This window comes from Sarcophilus harrisii, chromosome 4 (genome assembly GCF_902635505.1).
Source record: "Sarcophilus harrisii chromosome 4, mSarHar1.11, whole genome shotgun sequence".
Taxonomy (NCBI): domain Eukaryota; kingdom Metazoa; phylum Chordata; class Mammalia; order Dasyuromorphia; family Dasyuridae; genus Sarcophilus; species Sarcophilus harrisii.
The window spans coordinates 62,595,493-62,619,534 of record NC_045429.1 but is presented as its reverse complement, the minus strand read 5'-3'; the positions used below and the strand labels follow the sequence as shown (position 1 = coordinate 62,619,534).

General features: G+C 35.5%; 1 protein-coding gene across 1 annotated transcript in view; it reads right to left on the bottom strand.

Moving 5' to 3' along the window:
• The window catches only part of TNN (tenascin N), an 88,884-nt gene that overhangs the window by 18,794 nt on the left and 46,048 nt on the right, over window positions 1-24,042 (bottom strand). The window contains exons 11-16 of the mRNA XM_031936924.1: window positions 21,839-22,102; window positions 15,034-15,297; window positions 12,240-12,503; window positions 9,396-9,659; window positions 2,990-3,120; window positions 97-229 (exon numbers count right to left, since the gene is read on the bottom strand). Coding sequence (XP_031792784.1) covers window positions 97-229; window positions 2,990-3,120; window positions 9,396-9,659; window positions 12,240-12,503; window positions 15,034-15,297; window positions 21,839-22,102 — 1,320 coding nt within the window. The remainder of the gene's footprint in view (window positions 1-96; window positions 230-2,989; window positions 3,121-9,395; window positions 9,660-12,239; window positions 12,504-15,033; window positions 15,298-21,838; window positions 22,103-24,042) is intronic.

Below are 24,042 nucleotides of genomic sequence, written 5' to 3'. Positions count from 1 at the left end.
CACTCATTCCTCTCTAAAGCTCCTCCATCCTTTTCCAGCATCTGCTATATACAATGCCTATAATAAATTATTCCCAGGCTCCGGACCCCATATTACCTGTGGATAAGTTAGTAGTTACCGTCCTGCTCTGCTGATCACCCTTAAAGGCTACCAGAGAGATGGTGTACCTTTTTCCTAGACCAAGGCCTTGCAGCTCAAACCTCTGCTCCCAAGGCCCCAGCTTCACCTCCTGGAATGCAAACACATGTTAGAAAACTGGTTATTCAATTTGAGAGTTTGCATCAGCTACAACATAACTTGTGAGGGAGGCATTGCAAACCGGCTCTATCATGGCTAGAGTTTGTGCTAATTTGATTTTTAAACAATTTTTATTATCTGCTGATAATCTTCATTGGTCCCCAATCTAATCAGAATTAATCAATCAAAAAACATTTCTTGAACACTTATAAGATATGAGAAATTTTATTAGGCACTACAGAAGACAAAAGGAAACATAAGATGGAAGCTTTTTTTCAAAAACTTTATAGTCTAATTTAGGAAACATAAAAAAGATAAACGAAAAAAGATAACTAAAAATATAGAAAGGGCAACATGACACGGTGGATAAAGAACTGGGCTGGGAGCCAAGAAGGTGGGTTCAAGCCTGGCCACAGAGACATATAGTCACTAAGTGACCAAGGGGAAAGATTTAATCTATCTTCTCACAGGCAATTAATTCCCTGACTCTCAATTACCAGTGAATTGCTGATCTTAATGGATAAAAGGGATTTCACTACAATGGGGAGTACCCCCACTGATAAACCCACAGATTGATACTGTACCTTTCCAGTCCCCCCCCCATCTAAAACAATAAAGGACAAAATTGAATATGGTAATAGCCTATGGACAATAGCATATGATACCCACAAAAAGAGATAAAGGAGTTCAGAGAAGAGAGCAAATGCCATGAGCTATGCTGTTTGGGAAAGCTTCATGAAGGAAATAAGACTTGAATGAAGCTTGAAGAGGCAGAATAGAATTGTGGAGTAAAAATGGAACAACATTCCATGTGAATTTTTATGAATAATAGTACAGAGACATATGCAGAATATGCTCAGGGAGCAATAGTGAGAGATAAGGCTGTAAAAATAGGCTGCAGCCAGAATTTTGCATCCTCAACACGTAGTTTAGTGGTTATTGATTTGATGTGACCTTAAATATCAGGATAATGAGTTTGTACTTTATCCTATAGTTAATGAGAAGTCATTGAAAGGTTTAAAGCAAGGGAATAACCTCAGGAAAGCCATATTTTATCAGCATTGAGCAAAATGGCTTTGTCTCATGAGAAATTGGACATTATTTAGGAAGTTACTACAATAATGATAATAATTTACTAAGAAAGTTACATTATATAACATTTTCACATTTACAAAAGAATTTATATTTTTTTATTTCATTTGAAAATAGAACTGAGATTCAAACCTTGCTTGGGCCCTGCTGACTCTAAGTCCAACAATTTTAACTGTTTCCAGACGTCATATTTTTGAGGTTTTTGTTTGTTTGTTTTTATGGAAGTTGGAAGAGATTTAACCTGAAACTATGAGTTAGTCCAGTAGGCAGACTTCCATTATGGAAACTCCCCCCTCAAAGTTTAGCAATTCCCTGGTAATTTACCAAGAGTAAATTCAAAGGGGGTCCCTGTGAAATTTAGCATATCTAGTCCTATAGAAATAGCATTTTAGACTTCTAAGATTGGTCTTCTCTGATCTCAACAAGTGGTTGTTTTGTTTAATAATTAATGTATAACAAACATAGGCTTAAAGTATGATGGGGTCATCTGCTTCCCCATCAGAAAAACAAAACAAACCTCAAAATAAAAGCAATTTCAAAGATATCACTCAATTCCAACATGAAATGAAGATGTGAAGGGTTTTGGATTGAAATTTAAATTCTTAGATGGAATAGTGGGATAGTGATACTACCAAAACAGGCATCTATGGAACCTATGGTTGCTTATGCTACCGGAGACTAAAAACTATTGAGCAGAGAGATATTTTTTTCCTTACACAGACCTCCTTCACTAAATCCAATCCACTTGCGTGCCATAGCATTACCTCCCTGGTGTCATGGTTATTTCAAGAGCAAAAGTCAAAAAATATTCCTCCTGCAGATCTCAACATACACGATCAGCCAAAGACATAAAGCTAGAGAGCAATAAATCCTAAAGCTCTGAAAGGGGAATGTCCTATTTCTAATGCTATTTTCTAATTTTCTACATTTCTAATTCTATTTTCTAATTCTAAACATGTTCAACCTGAAGATAATTAATGGTTTTTGAACCACTTTTTTTTCAGGATGTAAATTTCTTAAAGGATATGACCATTTTTTTTTTTTTGTCTTTTATCCCCAGTGCCTGGTACTTTAAGGAATATTATGTAGAAGTGAACCAAATTGAATGAAATCAAATCAAATTGAATTGAATCAAATATATTTAGGGTGAAAAAGATAATCTTTTGGGAGAAGAGTAGAATGTTTACCACAACTATTTTTTTAGAGGGGAAGTTTTTATTATTAGGTCTTATTTTGACAAGAAGATCTCAAAGGCAGTCAAAGAGTAAAATATTGTGGAAAATGTGGTCTAAAATGTTACTGCCCCATAAGATTCTTTTACCCTAGCCAGGTTAAGACTGTAGCTATCATTCATCTAAATTGGATATCTATCCAGAAATCATTAAATTGTCACTTTCCGAGAGTTGTGACATGGCACTTGCCTACTACTATTTCAGTAAAATGGGATCCTCTTCAGAATGACCAAGTCTAGCATGGTAACTCTGCTCAGAGTGGACACTCAGAGTGGACACTAGATAGATAGATAGATAGATAGACAGATAGATTTATCATATTGTCACATTGCCCAGTGATCAACAAGATGATCAACTGAGCTCAGGTACTTTAAATACAGGTGAGCAAAGGAAAGACAGAAAAAAAAAAGATATAAGAATTCAAGTACCTTGCTGGTGCCATCTGGAGCTTGATAAGTTAAAATATAGCCATCAATCTGAGCAGAAGGTGGCATCCAGGTCACAACACCACTAGACTGTGTCACATCAGATGCACGAAGGTTTCTGGGAGGGTCAATAGCTGTTAATAAAGATTTGGATAATTATTAAATTATTATTATTCTATTATTAAAATGAAAAGAAAAATGAAAACAAGGAATGAGGAGGAAGAGAGAAGGGGAAGAAATAGAAATGGAGATAAAAAGAAAAATAGAATATGTAGAATAAATATATGTATATACATGGTTGTATACACATATGTATGTATATGCATACTTGCATGTGTATTATACACACACAAACAGGTTTTAGAAAGTCATTCAATTCCAATTTGCCATGAAGACATGAATAAAGAAAAAAATGAAGACAAAGAGAAAGAGAAAGAAAGAGGTAAATATGTATTTATTAAGAGATTTGTAAGTCCTAAGCACAGAGAGACAGACACAGAGACAGAGAGACAACAAAAAGGAACTTTTTTTCTGTCTTCCATGTGCTCCTCCATACAAGCTCCAGATGTAATCATAGGTTATGAGTTACTCTGTAGGGAAGAAAATCTAAAATTCGGCAGGAGTATAATTCTCAATTATAATATTTGAGCATTTATCTCAATATTTTTTTTAACCAACCCTAAGATGTGTCTTGAAATTTCCATTTTAAAAAAAATCTTTGTCGGAAGTTATTTTAATTTAGCAGTCCTCCAAAAGATGCCTCCAGGCTAAAAAATTTCCATACAAGGTCTCAGCTTACGAGTAAATTACTGTGTTTTAATAGGAATCAAACAACTATTATTCTAAATTAGAGTTTTATGGGCACTTTGAATTTCTACAACATCAACTTGGTCTGATTTTCTCCAGTAAGAGGATCAGCATACCTTCTGTTTTTTCTGTTATATGACAGAATCTAATTTCCTGCTTTGGAAATCAAAACTGAATTTAAAAAGTAAAAACCTTAACATTAAAATCCAGTTTGTTTTGGTCTAACCCCTTGAAACCATGGTTCCTCTCAGAATATGTTGACTGTTAGACTGAGAATATAAATTAAATGAAATCTCTTGTGGAATATGTGATGCAAATAAGAGTTGCAGAGTTCAAATGATCTAGAGAAGAATCATTTAAAGGTCAGATAGTACATCTCCATCATTTTACAGAAGTAAAGCACAGAGAAGAGAGTTGGAATAGACCTTAGCAGTCATCTAGTCCAATCTCTTCATTTTAAAGAGGAGCAAAATGAAGCCCTAGAAAGTTAAATTATTTCCCCCAAAATTACACAAATAGTGGTGAAGCTGGAGTTTAAATCCCTCATATTATCTAACTTTACATCCATTGTTCTTTCACCAATCTGTTCATATATTTGTTAGTAATATATCTGAGAGGCTTTCCATCTTCCATTTCTCAGTTCCAAGTCTCCCCAAAAGAGTAAAGATACTATTGAACTATTTTGTACTTCCTTTTGCATCTCCTTAACTTTCTTTATGACCTCAGTCCAAACTCCAATGTCAGATTAGTACAACCAAATCTTCTTTCGGCAGGTAAGATTGTTCAAAGAACTAAACAATCTCAGAGACCAATATCATTGTGATATGAGACAATAAATAGTTTCCTTAATATCTTTTTTAAAGTCTGGCATTTTATACTTGGGTTATAGAAATCAGCATTGCAACAAGCTGGGTATGTTGTGTCAGATGTTGCTAGTTCTGAGACTCTGAACCAAGCAAAAAAACATTTTTTCTTGTCTTTCCCCATCCAAAATAAAATGAGAACAATACTGTGTGCCATCTTCTTAACTTACAGAAATGAAAAAGTAAATGAGATCGTGGCATATGATCTATGGTTTTATCAGAATGAAGGACTTCCCTTCACCAAATAGCAACATATCTATGACTTCATGGATAAATCTTAAGGAATTTCTTGGGGAGATTTAAGAATTTCTTTATTAAAGAGATGATGAGTGAACACCCAGAAAAAGGACCTGAGTGTCTGGTACCTTATCCTGCCAGGTGATCTTCAGAATCTTCCTAAGACAATTCACATGGAAGACATTCACTTTCCTGGCATGGGGCTGGTATACTGTCCAGGTTTCACAGGCACACAACAATGAGATCAACACGATGGCTCTATAGACTCAGTTTGTTGGTCAGGCTAATAATACCTCTCCTCTCTCACACTTTCCTTCCAAGCTTCCCAAACATTGAGCTAAGTCTGGCAATGTATGTGTCACTCTCATTATCAATGTGGACATCCCTGAAAAGTTTACTGCCAAGAAAGTGCACTTATCCACAGCATTCAAAATTTCACCATTTATTGTAATGGATGATATGGTGCTGGCTGATGGAGGACCTGTGTTTTCTTGGTGTTAGACCAAATTAGCACTAGCAGCAGAGAATTGATCCATATGCTGTTGCATCTCTGCTTCAGAGGTTTCATTGAGTGCACAATCATCTGCAAACAAAAAACCATGCATCAAGGATCCCTCCACTTAGTTCTGGCTTGTAGCTTTTCAAGTTGAAGAATTTACCATCAGTGGGGTAGCTGACTTTGATTCATCTTTGTCCTCGTTGAAGGCATTTGACAACATGGCGGAAAGCATCATTCTAAAAATCATGGCAGCAAGCACATAGCTTTATTTCACTCCACTGATGACTGGGAAAGCTCAAGAGCACTGTCCATTGTTCATAACAGGTGCAGGACAGAGGTCTGTATACAATATTTGTAGATTTGACCAAGGCCTTTGATACTGTCAGTCATGAAGGCTTATGGAAAATTATGTCAAAATTCGATTGCCTGGAGAAGTTCATCAACATAGTACATCAGTTTCATGATAGAAAAAGAAAGAGTGATCCCAAAGTACTAATGCAACCAACAGTTGTAGATCAGAGAAATTCTATAGGGTTTACCTAGCCTTCAGAAAAGTCTTTCATTGTATATGCATAAAAAAGATAAAGAAATATGGACTAAATAATATCTCAATTAGCTGGACTCAGAACTGGCCAAATGCCCAGATATGAAGAGTAATCATTAATAGTAACACAATTGGGCAAGAAGTTTCCAATAGATTGACTAGATATTTGGTGCTAAGCTGTTAACATTTTTGTCAGTGACTTAGTTAAAGGTACCAATAAGTAAAGGACAAAATCTGAAAGAAGAGCAGGATCCAAAAAGATAAGCTAAAACACTTGATTAAAATTAATAAAATGAACCTAAATAAAGACGAATGCAAAGTCTTTCATTTGTGTTCAAGACATTAATTCAGCACCAAAGGTTAGAAGATAAACAAAAGAGATTGACTCTGCAAAATCTATGAGCTTGACTTCAATTCCCAATAAAATCCTAAAATACATTACTAAAAGATAACTTATAAATATCTAAAAAAATAAGGAAGGGATCATCACAGAGAACCAAGCATAACTTTATCATGGACAGATCATGGAGAAAAAAGATTAGATCATACTTCTCAAACTGATAAATGGTAGAAGAATCTGAAAGGCAGAACTCAAGAAATCCCAATTACTTTTGTGAAGAAATATTTCAAGTCACCAATAATTAGGGAAATGCAAGTCAAAACAATTCTGATGTTCCATTTCACACCCATCATGTGATAAAATTGACAATAAAGAAAAACGACAATATTGAAGTAACAGTGGGGAAAATAGGCACATTGATGCGTTGGTGGAGCTGTGAATTGGTAGAGCCATTCTGGAAAGTAATGTGGAACTTTATCCAAGAAGTTACTAAACTGTACATACCATCTAACCCAGTGTCACCATTATTAGGCTATTCATAAAAGAACTAAGAAAAAGAGAAAGGGGTTCTTCCATATAATAATATTTATAGCAACTCTTTTGACACGGCAAATAACTAGAAACTAAGAAGCATCATCAATTGGGAAGTGATTGAACAAATTATAGCATATGAAAGGAATAGAATATTATTATGTGAGATGAAGAAATTATTTCTTAGAAACTGGAAAGATCTACATGAACTGATATAGAAAAAAAGTGACCAGAATTAGAAAAGTAATATCTACTATAATATCAATATTGTAAAAATGAACAATTTTTAAGATTGAGTATTGTGTTTAGTTTCTAGGACCACAATTTAGGAACATTGATAAGCTGAAGAGCAATAACTAGAATAATAATGGTACTTGATTTCATGGCACAAGAGAATTACTTAAAGAAATGGGTTTAACATGGCAGAGAAGATTCTTGGGAGAAGGGAACATGATAGATGTCTTTCAATACTTGGAAGACTATCATGGTCATGTGAAAGATGCGTTAGACATTTGTTCAATGTTGCTCCAGATAGGAGAAATGAGGAAAAATTGCAAAGGAACAACTTTTAAGTTTGAAGTCAGGAAAAACTTCCCAGCAATGAGAGCTTAAAAGTAGAACTGGCTACCTCAGGAGAGGGGGAAGTGTTTTCCCATTGGAGATCTTCAAGAAAAAGCCAAGTGATCACTCGTCAGTTGTCTTGTTATGAGGATTTTTTAGGGAGTGTGACTTGGACTAGAACCACAAAAGTTCCTTCTAACTCTGAAATTCTTCAAGTTGCTTGAGATAGATATAGGTTAAATAGCTTGCAGAAAGATGTTCTCTTCCTCTTTCTCCTTCACCCCTCCTCCTCTTTCTCCTCCTCCTTTTTTTTCTTCTTCCTCTATTTCCTCTTCTTTTTCTCCTTCTTCTCCTCTCTCTTCCTCCTCCTCCTCCTCCTCCTTCTCCTTTTTCTTCTTCTTCTTCTATTCCCTCTTCTTTTTCTCCTTCTTCTCCTCCCTCCTCCTCTTCCTCCTCCTCCTCCTCCTCTTCTTCTTCCCATTCTCCTTTTCTTCTCCTTTTCCTCTTCCTCTTTCTCCTTTTTTTCTTTCCTTCTTTTCCATCTCCTTTTTCCCCCCATTTCCTCCTCTTTCTCCTATTCTTCCTCCTCCTCATCATCATCATCTAGAAGTAACGATATAGTACACAAAAGGTGAACCTCAAAGCTGGAAAGATTTGGTTGAAGTCCAAAACTTTGACATATCTGCTTCTGTAATACTGCACAAGTCACTTAACCTCTTAATGCCCTAAACCATTTCTCAAGGATTGTAATAGGCAAAGAAATAGTCAATATAAGGAAATGGGGGGAGTTTCCTTGCCATGAGCTCCCTATAACAATACATGAGTTCTCAGCAATTAGCACAGTGCCTGATGTTTAATAAATGACACTTAATAAATGTATATTGATTAACTATACTAATGAAGTCACAGTTTTAAATGATAATAAATGGTATACGCTAATACAACATTTTAAAGTTACAATACATTTTACCTCTATTATCTTCTTTTTTCATCACTTTTATGATATAGGTAGAATATGGATAATTATTCCCATTTGACAAATGAGAAAATACCACTCAAGATCACATAGCTATTTGGGCCTTGAACCCAATCCAATTCCTCTTTCACAATGTTGTCTTCCAACCAGATAAAATCTATGATCTGAGAATCAGGGCATGAGTTATGGTAAATGAGGGGCTCACGAATAGTTTGAAAACAAATCCCAGTCATGCTTGACACAAATTCTTCCCACCCATACAGGAATGTTGTTGGCTTTGAGAACACAAAAAAGGGAATTCAATCTACCTGCTTGAGCTACTCTGAGTTTCTTTCAGGGTCATGGAAGATGGGGGAGAGGAATTAGATAAAAATAAGCATTTCAAATTTAACCAAAGAGTCAATTATAAATATGAGCCAGAGGACTAGAATAGAACTTTGTTTTGGTACCAAGCAACTGTCTAAGACTTAGCTACTAAGTGATCCCAACTTTGCCACTTCTCATGTGTGACTTTGAGGCAGACATCTGACCATTCTGGGGTCTCATCTTAAATACACAATGAGAGAGTTAGGTTACAGGATATCTGTGGTGTCTTCCAGTTCTAAAACTGAGTCTGTGATTTTTTAAATGATTGCTACCAGCATCAGGGAGGGTCTGACACAAGAAGTTTCCTTTGTTGACAAAAATCACAGATTCTTCTCAGAGTCAAGTACCCCCCTATATACGTACATAGTTAGCACGTACACGATTTGGCACACACAACCCAAAGGAAGAATTATTCAGAGACTGTTGTACATGAACTAGGATTCTCTGAGGTCTGTACTCTGAGATTTTCTGCCCATCATTTGAGGTCTACAACACATAAAAAACAAATATACAGTGCAAGAAGACCACCTAGCTACCAGAAAAAAAATAAAAATTAGAGGCAGAATGCTTTATTTCCTTCTCCCTGAGCCACACAAACTTTTAGAATTCATAGAGAAAATAAGAAAAATGAAAGAAAAGAAAAGGCTTCATTTCCTCCTCTAGGTAACAGTGGGTCCCTTATTACCTGTCAATGCTTTTGTGTTGGCTTTTTTGCTCTCCCGGTCTCCCTTCACAGCCCAGACATAAACAGAATAATCCATGCCAGGTCTCAGACCGGTCAGGATGGTGCTGGTCTTGTCCTTCCCCACTGGGATCTCCTTGGTCTCTCCATCAGCGGAGATGTAGCGTACCATGTACCTGTCTATGGCAGCCCGGACTGGGTCCCAGGATATAGTGGCTGTGTCCTCTGTCACCTGGTTAGTCATCAAGTTCTTGGGATCATCAATTTCTTCAAGAAAAAAAATTCAGAAAAGGATAAATATTGGCTTCAAGCGGCCCATCCTCATCAATTTATCCCTATCCTCTTCTCAGGTTTGGAAAGAGCAAGCTTAAATGATCAGGGATCACCATGCTCAACACAATAACAGTTATTTCCTTCATGACCACCCGGGGGAGCTAAAGGAGCAGGTAGCACCCAGTTCCCACTCCCCCAGCTTTATCCCAAATTTACTTTTTTTAAAATCAATAGTAGCATTTAATTATTTTTTTTTATTTTTAAGATATATTTTATTTATAATTTATGGACTAAAGTTTTTCCCTAAAATAGTACAATAAAAAGAAGCTGCAAATCTACTATGCACAACTTGCTATTCCTTTCAAATATATAACAAAATTAGCATGTAAATTTCTTTTTTTTCCTTTTTCCCTCTAGTCTCCCACCCTAGAGATAGTTACTATTAAACACAAAACTTCTCCTATTTATCAGTTTTTTCTCTTAATGCAGATAGTCTTTCTTCATGTGCCTTTTATTTTTAAATATAATTTTTTTATTTTTATTTTATAAATGTAACTTTATTTTTCATTAAAGAGCATTTTTCTCTCTCCTTTATAGCTTCCATTTTAGAAGGAAAAAGAGGAAAAAACCCTTTTAATAAATAATCACAGATGAACAATCAAAAAGTGAGAGGAAAGGGGTCTTCTGAGCAACATTTTGAGCCACAAAATCACTGATTAAACAGCTTCTGCTATAACTTCCAGGTGTTTACTTAGAATTAAAGATTGCTTTAGAGTTGGGAGAAACATTAGAAAGATTACTTAATATAGACTTCTCATTTTATACATTGTCCCACCTAGACACTCCTTTGGACATCTCCATCATACCCCCATACCCTCAATATCAGGAATCTTATCATCCTGTAAGATCACATGAATCTTAGTATTCATACCTTATCAGTACCTTCTGCTCCTCTGATTATGGCATGGAACAAAGAGTTCCTCCCACATAAGATTATAAGCTTTTTCATATTTTTATCTCCATTTTTTAGCATAGTGCCTGGCTTATAATAAATATTTATTGAACTATTAACTGATCTTAGATGAAGAAAGTAATAGAGGTCTCAGTGGGTTCACTGGCTTGCCCAAAGTTGCACAAAATCATGTGACTACTAGTCTAGTGTTACTTCTATTCTGTCATGTTGCTTTTCCTTACTTAAATATTGTTCTGGTAAATGTTTAACAAGTGACTCTCCAGAGAGATAAAATCAATATGCTTTTTAAATTTAATTCATATTATTAATTTTTCCTCCATTACTTTCTTAAGTCTAAACTATCAGCAAAATAATAAATCAAATCCTTATTTGTAGAATTTGCAGATTTCTGAGCTTTAAATGCTCATAACAGAAATTTGACTATTGGCTTTCACTGCTCATTTTGAGTAGGTTCCAGCATAACCCTGCCATATCTCTGTAAAATGAGTCTTTCTATTGCAACAAATCTATATAAGGGTATCTAAAGTCTTTGACAAAACTGACTTCTGCTAGTTTCCTTTAGTTAACTTTGTCTTTACCTTTTTTTCATGTATATATATATATATATATATATATATATATATATATATCTGTGTGGACATAATCACTACAGGTGCATGTACATGCACCATACATGCACACAGACACAGAACAGAAGCAACTTAAATTAAAGCAATAGTTTCCTTATTTAAAAACAGAAATTTCCATGGAAAAACAAGAAGACATGAAGATGGATGAATGATAAATACTAAAGAAATAATTCTCTTTTCCCAATCCCACCTAATTTTCTTTCCCTTCTTAACTTTCCTATTCAAATGTATTATTTTCTCCTTATAGATACAATCATGGTATCCCTATTATTTCTCCAATTTCTATTAATATTTTATTCCCCTTAATTTTCCCTCATCCATCTACTGTCCTTCATCCTACATCAAAACTTACTTTACATCATACCTCATTTCCTGTCTTAAAAGATTGTAGACTGGCACCATGGAGAGGCACGAGCTCCCCCATGAACTATAGTATTTCTCTGAAAATAAATCATTCATTACCCTTATCTGAGATCCAGTTTCATTATCTTTAAAATATTGTAGAAGCCAACTCTACCTTGCAAAATCATAGGAGCATAGTGGATATTATTTTCATAGTCCTTCTTCAAAGAGAATATAATTTGAAAAGGATCCTGAATGTTATTTTATGTGGTTCAATAAGCAAAACTCAAGAAAAAATTTTTCCTAGTATCCCAAGAGCATTTAAAGGTAAAAAAATAATTTTAAAAATCACAAGATGCTACCATCATATTTCTTTAAATCAAAAGGTCTTGTAAAAAAAAGTTTCATCTGAATCATTGGACAACACAGGACTACCACCATTTTGTTATTTTGTCTGAAGAATTCTAACATAAAACCATTCCAGAATGAGTCCTCAGTACCTTGATACTCTCAACATCAGGCAACAATAATAGTTTAATATCATATCATCATTATATCAGTCAGAGTTTAATGTCAGCTGACAATCTCTGAGTCTGTGAATTGGTTTCTGTTTCTCTCCTTTCCTATTACCTGTAAGGGCTTTAGTGTTGGCTTTCTTGCTCTCCTGGTCTTCCTTCACAGCCCAGACATAAACAGTGTACTCCATTCCTGGCTTTAAGCCTGTTAGAATAGTAGTAGTTTTGTCCTTCCTCACTGGGATCTCCTTGGTCTCTCCATCAGCTGAGGTGTAACGCACCGTGTACCTGTCTATGACAGCCTGGACTGGATCCCAGGATATAGTGGCTGTGTCTTCTGTCACTTGGTCAGTCACTAGGTTTTTAGGGCTATCAATCTCTGAAAGAAAAATACAGAACTATTAATAAGAACCAAAATATATGATCTGAAGTGCATTTATCTTGGTCTGGAACAATTTCAGGACTTTCTTGCAAGCATTTTATTCTGTCTTATTATATTATTTTGAACTTGTCTCATTTGCCCTGGGTGGGAGCACATGTCCCCAAATTATTGATCAGATTTACAGAAAGAGACAATGCTATATTAGAAAAAGCACAAAATTTAAGATCAGAATTCATTCTCTTCCCCTCATAATCCTATCCCTCTCGACTTTACTATCTTGGCTATAGGTGCCAGATCTCCACCATTCTTTCAATTACCCCTTGTCAGAATTTGTCATCCTTGACTCTTCACTTTCATTCCTCCCTCAATCAGTTACAAAGTCTTATACATTCCACTTTTCAGTATGTCTTGCATCCATCTCTTTCTATCCACATAGCCATATCCCTAGTTCAAGTTATTCTAATAGCCTGCTAATCAGTTTCCTTGCAACTATTCTCTTCCCTCTCCAATCCATCCTCCACAGAGCTGATAAAATGATATCTGTAGAGATATCTGTGCATTTCATTACTCTGAATTATAACTTTCAGTGGCTCCTTACTGCCTCTAGGATAAAACACTTCTGTTTAGCATTTAAAGCCCCTTACAAGCTGGTATTCTCAGGTTGATTGTACATGTTCCCATTTACATGCATTATATTACAGACAAATTGGCCAGATAACATGAAAACAGTTAACATATAAACAACAGAAATAGGATAAATTGGAACTAATCAATAGAGGAAAGGCACAAGTATTAAGGGGCATCAGGAAAAAAATTATTATAATTATTATATTATTAAGATAGGATTTTAACTGGGACCTGAAGTAAGCTGAGAGGTAGAAATAAGTAAAGATAGTCTTCCAGGCATGGAAGGACTGGCAGTGAAAATGCCTCATGAAGATAGAGTATCTTGTTTAAGGAACAGCACAGAGACACATGTCGTTGGCAGGTGAGTAAGATGTTAGAAATTACTATTCACAATGCGGTGTATATGCAGAAGCATAAATCATTCCAGTGATCAGGAGTCTGCACCATGACCCAGACATAAGAGGTACCTGTTTCCTAATAGTAGGGACCTTCTTCCACCTTGAGATGATTATATTTTATATATTGGTCTGCCACTCTCACAGACCAAGTTTTCTTCCTGCCCACTTAATGACAAAGACTAGACTTCCTATCATATGAACCATCCCCTTACCGATGTGACTGATTTCCCTGGCTAGACTCTGTTCTTCACATGTGCCCCAGGTGAGAGAATTTCTGGTTACAGCTCCCTCAGTATAGCACTACTTTCTCATTAAATCTCACTAAAGAGACACATCCCTCATCATTTCCCATCTTATCACACATTCAAATGACATATATATATCTATCACAGGCATATCCCCCTGAAAAATCTGTTGTCATTCAAATTTTTAACTTGAAGTTTTATTGCAGCTACTGTAATGGCAAGCGCTTCTTGATTTTGTATTCTCTTTTCCCTCTCATTTGTTCAGGGGAAGACCCAGAAGTATAGTCTAAGACAAAAGGAGGAGATAGAATCAAAACAAGAGTCGCAGAAATTTTTGCCCAATCATGATTTAGAGGATGCTAAAACTAAGTCTCAATTAATATAAATGTTAAATATCATTAAAAGGTCTCATGTATTCAGACTTATGTTATTCAAAGTTATAGGTAGGTAAAATATGGTCATTGGTTCTAGCCCAGTGGAATTCAAATAATGCTTCCACTACACGAGATTCATTATTTGTATTAATTGGGACCTTACTCATACAAAAACTCCCATTTAAAAGAAGTGGATGGAATTAGAAATGTGGGCTATATATAATGAGAGGAAAGGAAATATTGCTGTTGCTCATACAATATCATTCTGTACCACTTTTAAAGAAAGGAAAAAGGCTTGGATAAACCAGCTAGAAAGCAGATGGGTAGATAGGGACTGAGCCTCAAGTCTGGAAGCCCTGGGTCCAAATTGGTCTCAAACTCTTACTAGTCTCTTGTTTTTCTCAACTGTAAAATGGATTTAATAATAGCCTTAACCTCTCAATGTTATTATGAGGATCATATGAGATTCTACAAAGCAGGGCTTCTTAAACTTTTTCCATTTGCAATCTCTTTTAGTCCGAAAAAATTTTACATGACTCCAGGGTATATAAAATAGATATATAATATACAATATAAAATAGTTATATCAATCAAACATTTACTGATAATAAATCATAATTTCCCCATATAGGGTCATGTAACAAAACATGGGAGTCATGAAATTATGATTAGGGATGAGTAAAAGTTTATTAATTTATTAATGTGAGGTCATGTAAAAATTTTTCAGGCTAAAAAGGATCACTAATGGAAAAAATTTAAGAAACTCTGGCATAAAGCACTTAGGACAGTACATAGTAGCTGTTTAATAAATGCTTGTATCCTTTTTCCCCTTATAGGTCTACTTTGTAATCTCTAAGGTTTTCATCTTATCATGATTCATCACCTGTTGGAGCTTTCGTGTTGGCTTTCTTGCTCTCCTGGTCTCCTTTCACAGCCCAGACATAAACAGAGTAATCCTCTCCTGGTCTCAGACCAGTCAGGATGGTGTTGGTCTTGTCCTTCCCCACTGGGATCTCCTTGGTCTCTCCATCAGCGGATGTGTAGCGTACCATGTACCTGTCTATGGCAGCCTGGACTGGGTCCCAGGATATGGTGGCTGTGTCCTCTGTCACCCTTTCAGTTATCAGGTTCTTTGGGTCATCAATTTCTTTAAGAAAAAGTTTGGGAAAAAAATAAACATTGGCATCAAACAATCTTCATGAGTATTGGTGGAGGTATAGCAAGTCTCAAGGACTTTTATCATAGCCACTTTCTGCACAATTTTCAGGCTGTTCCTTTCATAGATACCTGAAGGAGTTCATGGAACAGTTAATTCCTGGTCCCCTTTTCCTAGGTCTATTTTAAATTTATTCGTTTAGACTATATAACTTCTCAAAGAAGGAGAAGAATGGATCACCTGAGGAACAATTCTTCTACCACAGAAGTAGTTCAGTCTTACTATTTAAGGCCAGCTGAGAACATCTGAATAAACAAATTAAGAATTTCCAGCAAGATGACTTGTATATAAGCCTCTCGCTTCCTCCTCACCTTAAAAATAGCTAGAAATGTGCCAAATAAAGTGGAAGAACAAATAAAATGTTGAACGGAAGGAAATTCCCATAGAAAAATCGGAGCAGATCTTTTGGAACTGAGGAAGTAAAGAAAAGGTCCTCATGCAATAAGAAATACTATGGGATAAGATAATACAAGAAAAATTTTTCAAAAAAGAATAAAACTATAGGAACTTATCTATAACAAAGCAAGAGGTGTTCATCTTTGCTTGAGGACTCCAGTGAAGGGGAGAACACGACCACCTATGGCAACCCATTTCACTTTTTGCCCTGATTGTTAGGAAATTGCCCAACATAAAATTGCTTCTTTACAGCTTAAACCAATTTCCCCTTGTTTTACCTTTTGAGCCCATGCTGATCTTTTTCTCACTTTTCAATCCTTCACATACTTAAAGACAGCCATTATGGTCTTATCTTTTTTTACTTTCATTTTTTATTTAAAAATTTTAATTTAAATCTTCCTATCTCCTTCCTTCCTGGATGCCTTTTTTCCAGACATCGTATAGTTTGTCAATATGGCCCTCATGACTAAAACAGTATTCTACAAGTAATTTGATTGGGACAAAATACATATGGAACTATTAAGCACCCCTGGGCCTGAAGTCCAGAAGATCTCAGACCTTAAACTCAGTCTGAGATACTTACTGACTATGTGAATCAAAGCAAGTCCTTTAACCTCTGTTTACCTCAGTTTCCTCAATTGTATACAATATACCAATATACTGTAAAATGAGGATAATTATAGAGGGTTGTTACTAGAATCAAGTATTTGTAATGCACCTGGAACATGACAGGCACTTCAAGAAATTCTTGCTCTCTGGCCTTCTCCCTTATCTTTCTGGTTTTGAATACTATACTTCTTTTATGGCATTTAATATTATATTCACTTTGTAATCCACTAAAACCACCCTTTTCGGATAAAAAGCTGTCTGGCCAGACTTCTCCAGTTTTGTACCTAGGAAGTTTGTTGGTCTGTTTAACCCAACTGTAAGACCTTTTATCTTTAGCAAATTTTCTTATTAGATTTTAGTTCAATATTTTATTCTATGATCTGGAAGGTCATCAGGGAAAAGTGATTGCACTAGGGTGACAGGGGAGTCAGTGAATTAGCAGTGATAGTAGCAGCAGCAGCAGCAGTATATAATCTCTCTCTTTCAGCTTTGATATCACTGGAACTGGGTAATCAGAATATCAGAAATATTATATCAGAATATATCAGGAATCTCAGAATGTCAGAATCTCAGAATATCTGATATCAGCTAAGCAGTAATCATCAAAATTATTCAGTACTGGTTAAAAATAGAGGGGTTGATCATTGGAACAAATTATGTGCACTATACAGAAGCAAATAAATATAATAGCATAGTAATCAATAAATCCAAAGATACTCACTAATAAGGTAAGCTCCAAATAAATGATAGGCATAATTTATTATACCATAAACTAATTCAAAAAGCAAAAAAGAAAATTCCCTTTCAATTATGGATAGGGAAAAATAATCAATTAAGGGATAAAGAGGATCAAAAAAATAAAATGGACAATTAAAAGTTGTGTATCAAGGGTCCAATGTAGTTATATTAGAAGAGAAGAGAAACAAATTACTTTGAGGGGAAGAAGGTCTTTGTAGCAAATTTTTCTGATAAAGATCTTATATCCAAGATAGGAATGGACACTGGAACTGACACACAGAACTATAGAAATTTAAGAATAAGAACTATTTCTCATTAGATAAATAATCAATGGATATAAAAAACAGCTTTCAAAGAAATCTAAGCTCTCACTACTATTTGAAGAAACGTTCCAAATACAAACTAAAGCACCTCTGAAGTTCTGCAGGACACACATCAGATGACAAAAAAAAGGAAAATGACAATTGTTTGAGGGGCCGAAGGTAAACAGACACACTAATGTCCTGAAAAGGGAGAAGAAAAGATGAGAGAAAATAGTTAAAATGCCAAGAAAAAAGCAAAAGGCCAAAAGGAATCACGGAATAACAGAAGGTTTTGTGAAATTTATGCATTATCTTATTTGGGCCAGGTAAGGGAAGGAAATTTTTTAATTTTTTGAATAAAGGAAGAATATAAAATTAAAGGAAAAAATGCAAAATCTATTTGTGATTAGGTCTGTCCCAAGAAGAGAGAGTAAAAAGAGAAGCCTAGTATCAAATTATTACAATGCAAAATTTGAGTACCTAGTAGCAGCTAAATGGTGAATAGAATGCTGAGCTTGGAGTCAAGAAGTCTCATCTTCCTGAGTTCAAATCTGACTTCAGACACTAGCTAGGCTGGTCATGTTATCCTGTTTGTCTCAGTTTCCTCCTCTAAAAATGAGCTGAAGGTGGAAATAGCAAACTACTCCAATATCTTTGCCAAGAAAACCCCAAATGTGGTTTTGAAGAGTCATACACAATCAAACAGCAACAAAAGCTCAAAGTAAAGATTTCTTTCTTTTGAATGGGCTGAAGGGGAGCAAGGAGAACAAAAAATAGATTATAGCAGCATTTGATAAAGAGAAAACAAATTAATCCCAACTATGAATATCAATAGGATAAATCTATCCATAAATAAGGAGTGTGACAGAATAAATTAAAAACCAAAACCTAATAATTTTTACAGCACAAGAAAACACACTTAAAACATAAAGATTCTTACTGTTAAAATGAAGGGTTGGAGTATAACTTATTATAGCTTGACAGGATCCAAAACAGCAGGAGTAGCTATCATGGTTTTAGACAGATTTCAGATGCAGCCAGAAAACAAACAGGGAAACTATATAATATTATACCTAAAGGCACTGTACATCATAATAATTTCTAAAAATCAGCCCAAGGCCCAATGAGTAAATTAAGGCATGAAGAATAAAAGATTTCTCCCTTCTTAGGAATGTGCATTACTAGAATATTTCTAGATGCAAAGGAGAGAGAGGTATAGTAATTTCTCAAATTATAATTCTTTCTGCATATGACAGTCTCTAAGCATTAACTTCATTGCCCCAATAAATTTTTCAATAAGAGAAATATAACAAAAATTTTGTTTATTCGCTGCATTTTTCCTTTGTGATGGCAAAGGATTAATGAGTCTTTCTAATTTCCTTTTTATTACTAGGGAAGTTACTTAGGTTAAATCTCCATATGGTCACTGCATAGACCATGATATGGGTGATGTAGTCATTTCAACTACTTTTATAAATGATATTAACTAATGTAGATAAATGAATAGTGAGGCAAGACATTATTCCTTAGAAGGAATGATTTAGTACTCCATACTTTACTCAAAACATTTTCTAAGTGTAACATGTATAGCAATAAAGAGGCTTACCTACAAATGGAAGCTAAAAACTGGCTTTCTCTAACCAAAATCTACAGAATGACCAGTTTACAAGCCATTTACCATAATCCCCTCTGGTACAATCTATGGTCAGGAAATATAAGAAATTGCTTTGTCATCCCCCAAAAATAAATCTGTGATCCTTAACAAGAAGTCAATGCACGTGGTCAGCTCCATTACCCTAGTTACAATTTTCCTCTAAGTCATGGGGATATATGAGAACTAACCAGGAGTTACTTATGGCATATGCTATTTAATAGCTAGCATTTATATAACATTTTAATTATTATAAAGTATCTTGCAAATTTAGCACTTTTTGCCCTCAAAACAAAAATATTTTTCCCGTATTTTGTTGAAGAAACTGAGGCAGCAAAGGTTAAGCAGTCACAAAGCTAAATAACTAAGCTTGGATTTCAACTCAGGTCTTTTGACTCCAAGTCCAGTACTCTGACCATTGTATCTCCTTGGTGTTAGGTTTAGCAAGCCATATGCCCCATCAAAGGAGATAGATTATATGGTCAGTTCAGTGAGAAATGTCCTATGCCCCAGATCCTCCAGTTATCCTGTTACATATATATTTCCAATTCCTCTTGAATCAGGATTCTGATGCTCCTGACTGACATCAGCTTGCAAAGCCATCATTGACTGGTATGTCTCTTCTGAACCTCAATAAGGAAAAATCATCTGAAAAGCTTGTGAGAGTATTACCTTTGTCAAAGTGCTTCTTTAATTTAGGAGTCTGATCTACCTGTCTGTCAAAACTGACCTTTATATGATGCAATACTTTTTTAAATAACAATGCTTTTTTATTAATAAAGTATTTTTTAAATCAGACCTGTGAATTTCATTGATATAGTAAACTGCTAACAAAGAAATTCCCTCTACCAATTCAATTAGTCACCTCCTCAGTAATCTATAGTCCTGGAGTTTTACCTGAAACAATAAGAAGTTAAATGATTTACTCAGTGTTTCTCAGCATTTATACTCAATCAACCTTTATTAAGTACCTACTATGTGCTAGACACTGTGTTAAAAGATTGGGGGTACAAGTGGAGATTAAAAAAATCTCTGTCATCAAAGGAGCTTACAATTGAATGGGAGAGACAACATGCAAACAAATATCTATAAACATATATATATTAGAAATATATATTTATATATAATAGAAATATAATAAATAGCAGGAAGGAATTAGAATTAAGAGGGACTGTAAAACATGTACCAGAAGTAGGTCTCTCTCACTCCTCTATGCAATAAACACCACCACCTCCAATAGCAAATATAAATTTTCTGTTTAATATTTAAAGACTTTTGTAACCTGGCTTCTTCCTACCTTTGCAGTCTTTTTGTATCCTACTGCCCTGCACATAATCCACAACTTTAGCCTCCTTATACTGCTACTCACACATGATGCTCCACCTCTGAACTCTATCTTTTTCACAGGCTGACCCACATACCTGCAATTCTCTCCTGTTTCCCTATCTCCTGTGTTCCTCAGCTTTTTTTAAGTCTCTCTTTAAGTCTCCACTAAAATCCCATCTTCTGCATCTTTCATATTTCTTGGTTCTCTAGTTTTCCAATATACAGTATATCTTATTTGTGCATAGCTATTTGCATCTTGCTTCCCCATCCCCAATTAAATTATGAACTTGTTTAAGCCAATTACTGGGGTTTTTTTGTCCTTTTTCTTTTTTGGATCATCAGCAGTTAACCTAGTGCTTGGTACATGGGTAGATGCTTAATAAATGCTTGTTGTCTTCATTTCCTGATTCTGAGAGTAGCAATTAAGGTCCCTCATATTGCCTCTCAAAGTAATTCTTAATTGGGAGAGGTGGTATAGACAGCCTTACTAGGAAAATTTTAATTGCTTATGAAAGTAGAGAGAAGAGTAGACTTTGAGAATTAAGAAGGATATTCAGAAGTGATCTAATTCAATCATCCTGTTTTATGAATGAGCACATCAGGACTAAGAGGGATGACATCACTCCTCCATCACAGAGCAACTCAGTCAGTCAGACATACATTTATCAAGCACTTACTATAGGATGGACACAAAGAAAGACACAAAACAATCACTGCTTTCAAAATTTTGATATTTTCAATATTTTATCATCTAAATTCTGGCTCCATATGCAGTATATTTTCCATTATATTCACTTTCTGACTAGAGTAAAAAAAATAAAGAAATGCAGTGTAGTATCTTGGAAAAAACATTGAATTTGTAGTCAAAGAACTTGAGTTTGAATTCCAGGTCTGGTACTTACCATATGTTTGGCATTGAGCAAGTTATTGAATTTCATTGAGTCTCCTTTTCCCTATCTATAAACTGAGGGAGCTGGACTAGATAACCACTAAAATCCAACTTAGTTTGCTTGTTTAGTCTAGTTTCATCCTATACCTGAAAATATGACTCCTAAGAAAATAGAATACCAATTCTAAAATAAACAAATCAAGAACTGAGGTTAATTATATAACAGCTGCAGAGCAATTTTAAATTGATTTTACAACGAAACAATTGTGTAGTGAGAAATGCCCAGATGGATCACAAATAAATGCTAAAACAACAACAGTGGCAAACTTCTCTATTCTTTTGTGGCAGCCTAATGGAGAGACCAATAAATCTGAAGTTAAAGAATCTGAATTCAAGGCTTACTGGATAATGATCCTTGGAAAAGGACTTACTCTGTACTCCTCAAGTGTCTCTTCTATAAAACAGAGATCATCATATTTGCATTATTTACCTCACAGAATTGTTATCCAGAAAGCTCTCCATGAACCATAAAGTCAATGTAAGGATGTGAACTATTATTACCTGTTGGGGCTTTCGTGTTGGCTTTTTTGCTCTCGCGGTCTCCCTTCACAGCCCAGACATAAACAGAGTAATCCTCTCCTGGTCTCAGACCGGTCAGGATGGTGCTGGTCTTGTCCTTCCCCACTGGGATCTCCTTGGTCTCTCCATCAGCGGATGTGTAGCGTACCATGTACCTATCTATGACAGCCCGGACTGGGTCCCAGGATATAGTGGCTGTGTCCTCTGTCACCCTTTCAGTTATCAGGTTCTTAGGGTCATCAATTTCTTTAAGAAGAGTGTTTGGAGAAGGATAAGTATTAGTATCAAGTTGACTATTGCCCCAATCCATCTTTTCAAGTTAAGTGAAGAAAAGTTTCTAAGACCATCATCACCTCCCCTTCCTTCTGCATAATAATAAAGTTATCCCTCTCATAGCCTCCGAGGGAATTCTGTAGAATTGGAAATACCTGATTCTCAATCCATAAGGTTTATTATTGTTAAGTTAATTCTTTGGGACATCTCTAAACTTGCAATTTCTCAGAGTTGAGGGAATTGGGTTTCTCTTTGCAGCAACAATTAAAACCACCAAAAAAAAAAAAACTGATTAAACTGGCTTCCAGTGGGATGTCCAAGTCATTCACTTAATTCATTTATGGTTTCTTCTCTAAAGAGCTCTGTGTATCTTTTAATAAAAAGTTTAGGAAATTACAAGCGTTACAAGTAGTTCAATAACTAGACCCTAGGGGAAAAAATAGACAAATTCCATAAAGGTACACTGTCAAAATGAAATATTCTCTCTCTCTCTCTCTCTCTCTCTCTCTCTCTCTCTCTCTCTCTCTCTCTCTCTCTCTCTCTCTCTCTGTCTCTCTCTCTCTCTCTCTAACACACACACACACACCTTATTGCACCTTCAAGCCACATTACTTTGACACCATAGAACAGAATCATGGTATGATATGACTTAGAGTACAGTGGTACCTGGTGGAATCTCTAGTTCTATTTTCTCATTTTGCATTAGAAGAAATTGAGGCCTTGAGAAGTTGAATGACCTGCCTGGAGTAGTATTTAGTATTTAGTATTACAGGTAGTAATTATCAGGACTAGACTTTGAAGTTAAGTTGTCTGATGCTAAATCTAGTGCTTTTTCCAATATACCTGTAATAATGGGGGGAATCAGAAGAGTACCACTGAGTTCCCAGACAGAGCATCCTTCAGATGATCAGTTCCCTTGTTAAAAATTCTGATTGGTCTCTATGTGCTTCCAGGTTTGCTTACTTTATAGAATTTTAAGGGAAAAGCATTCATTTTCACTCTTTTCTTCCTCCCTTGCCAAGATACGGCCTGGAATTACGAGAACTCATGGACTCCTCTTATGACCAGAGAAGGGAATAAGGATGGAGAGGAATTTTTCCCTCTTCCCCACCACTGGAAATGGAAAATAAGAAAGGAAATATGTAACCAAATGAATGTACATGTCTTTTAGATGTTAACTGGGGAAAATACATTTTTTTAAAAAAGGAGATTAAAAGGGGACAGGGTAGAGAAGAAGTACAGAAAGTCAGGAACAGAACCAGGAAAGGAGTGAAGGAGTGAGTTTGGCAGACTAAGGCATTTCCTCACAACGTAGGTTCCAGAGGAAACTCACCGATGGTAGAAAGGTACCTCAAATTATTTCATGTTTTGATATTTTAAATACCAATCTGCCAAACAAGTATAATAGGCAGATATAACAGACAAGTTTTATATACTTTCATTTTAAATCTTTGTCAATGCATATTTAGGAATTTTCTGTATAATAAGTATCTCTGTTGTCGTAGGGGAAATAAATAGTTGTCCAATACCTGATACAAGTAGTAAATTGAGTATCTTTCTAGAAAGAACCATAATTATCTCTTTGAGGCAGCTTCTAGACCATGAGTCAGACATAAATTCTGGATGATTTTTCCCTGGGGCTCTGGGTAGTGTATAAAGAACTAGAGGCCAGAAGATCATCCCTTTAGAACCTAGCCTTCTTCTGTAATGAATATGGTCCCTGCGAGTCTAGAACTTGGCCCCTCTCAGTGGCAGAAAGAATCCCTCATCCCTTGTCCTAATAGGTTTTAGGTCTAGCACCATCCCTCCTTCCCTATACCACATGGCCATCCCATTGTTATATCTTCTAAGATAGAAATACTCTTACAAGTTAACATCAGCTAGATATTTCTAAATAAATAAGCTAGTTTATG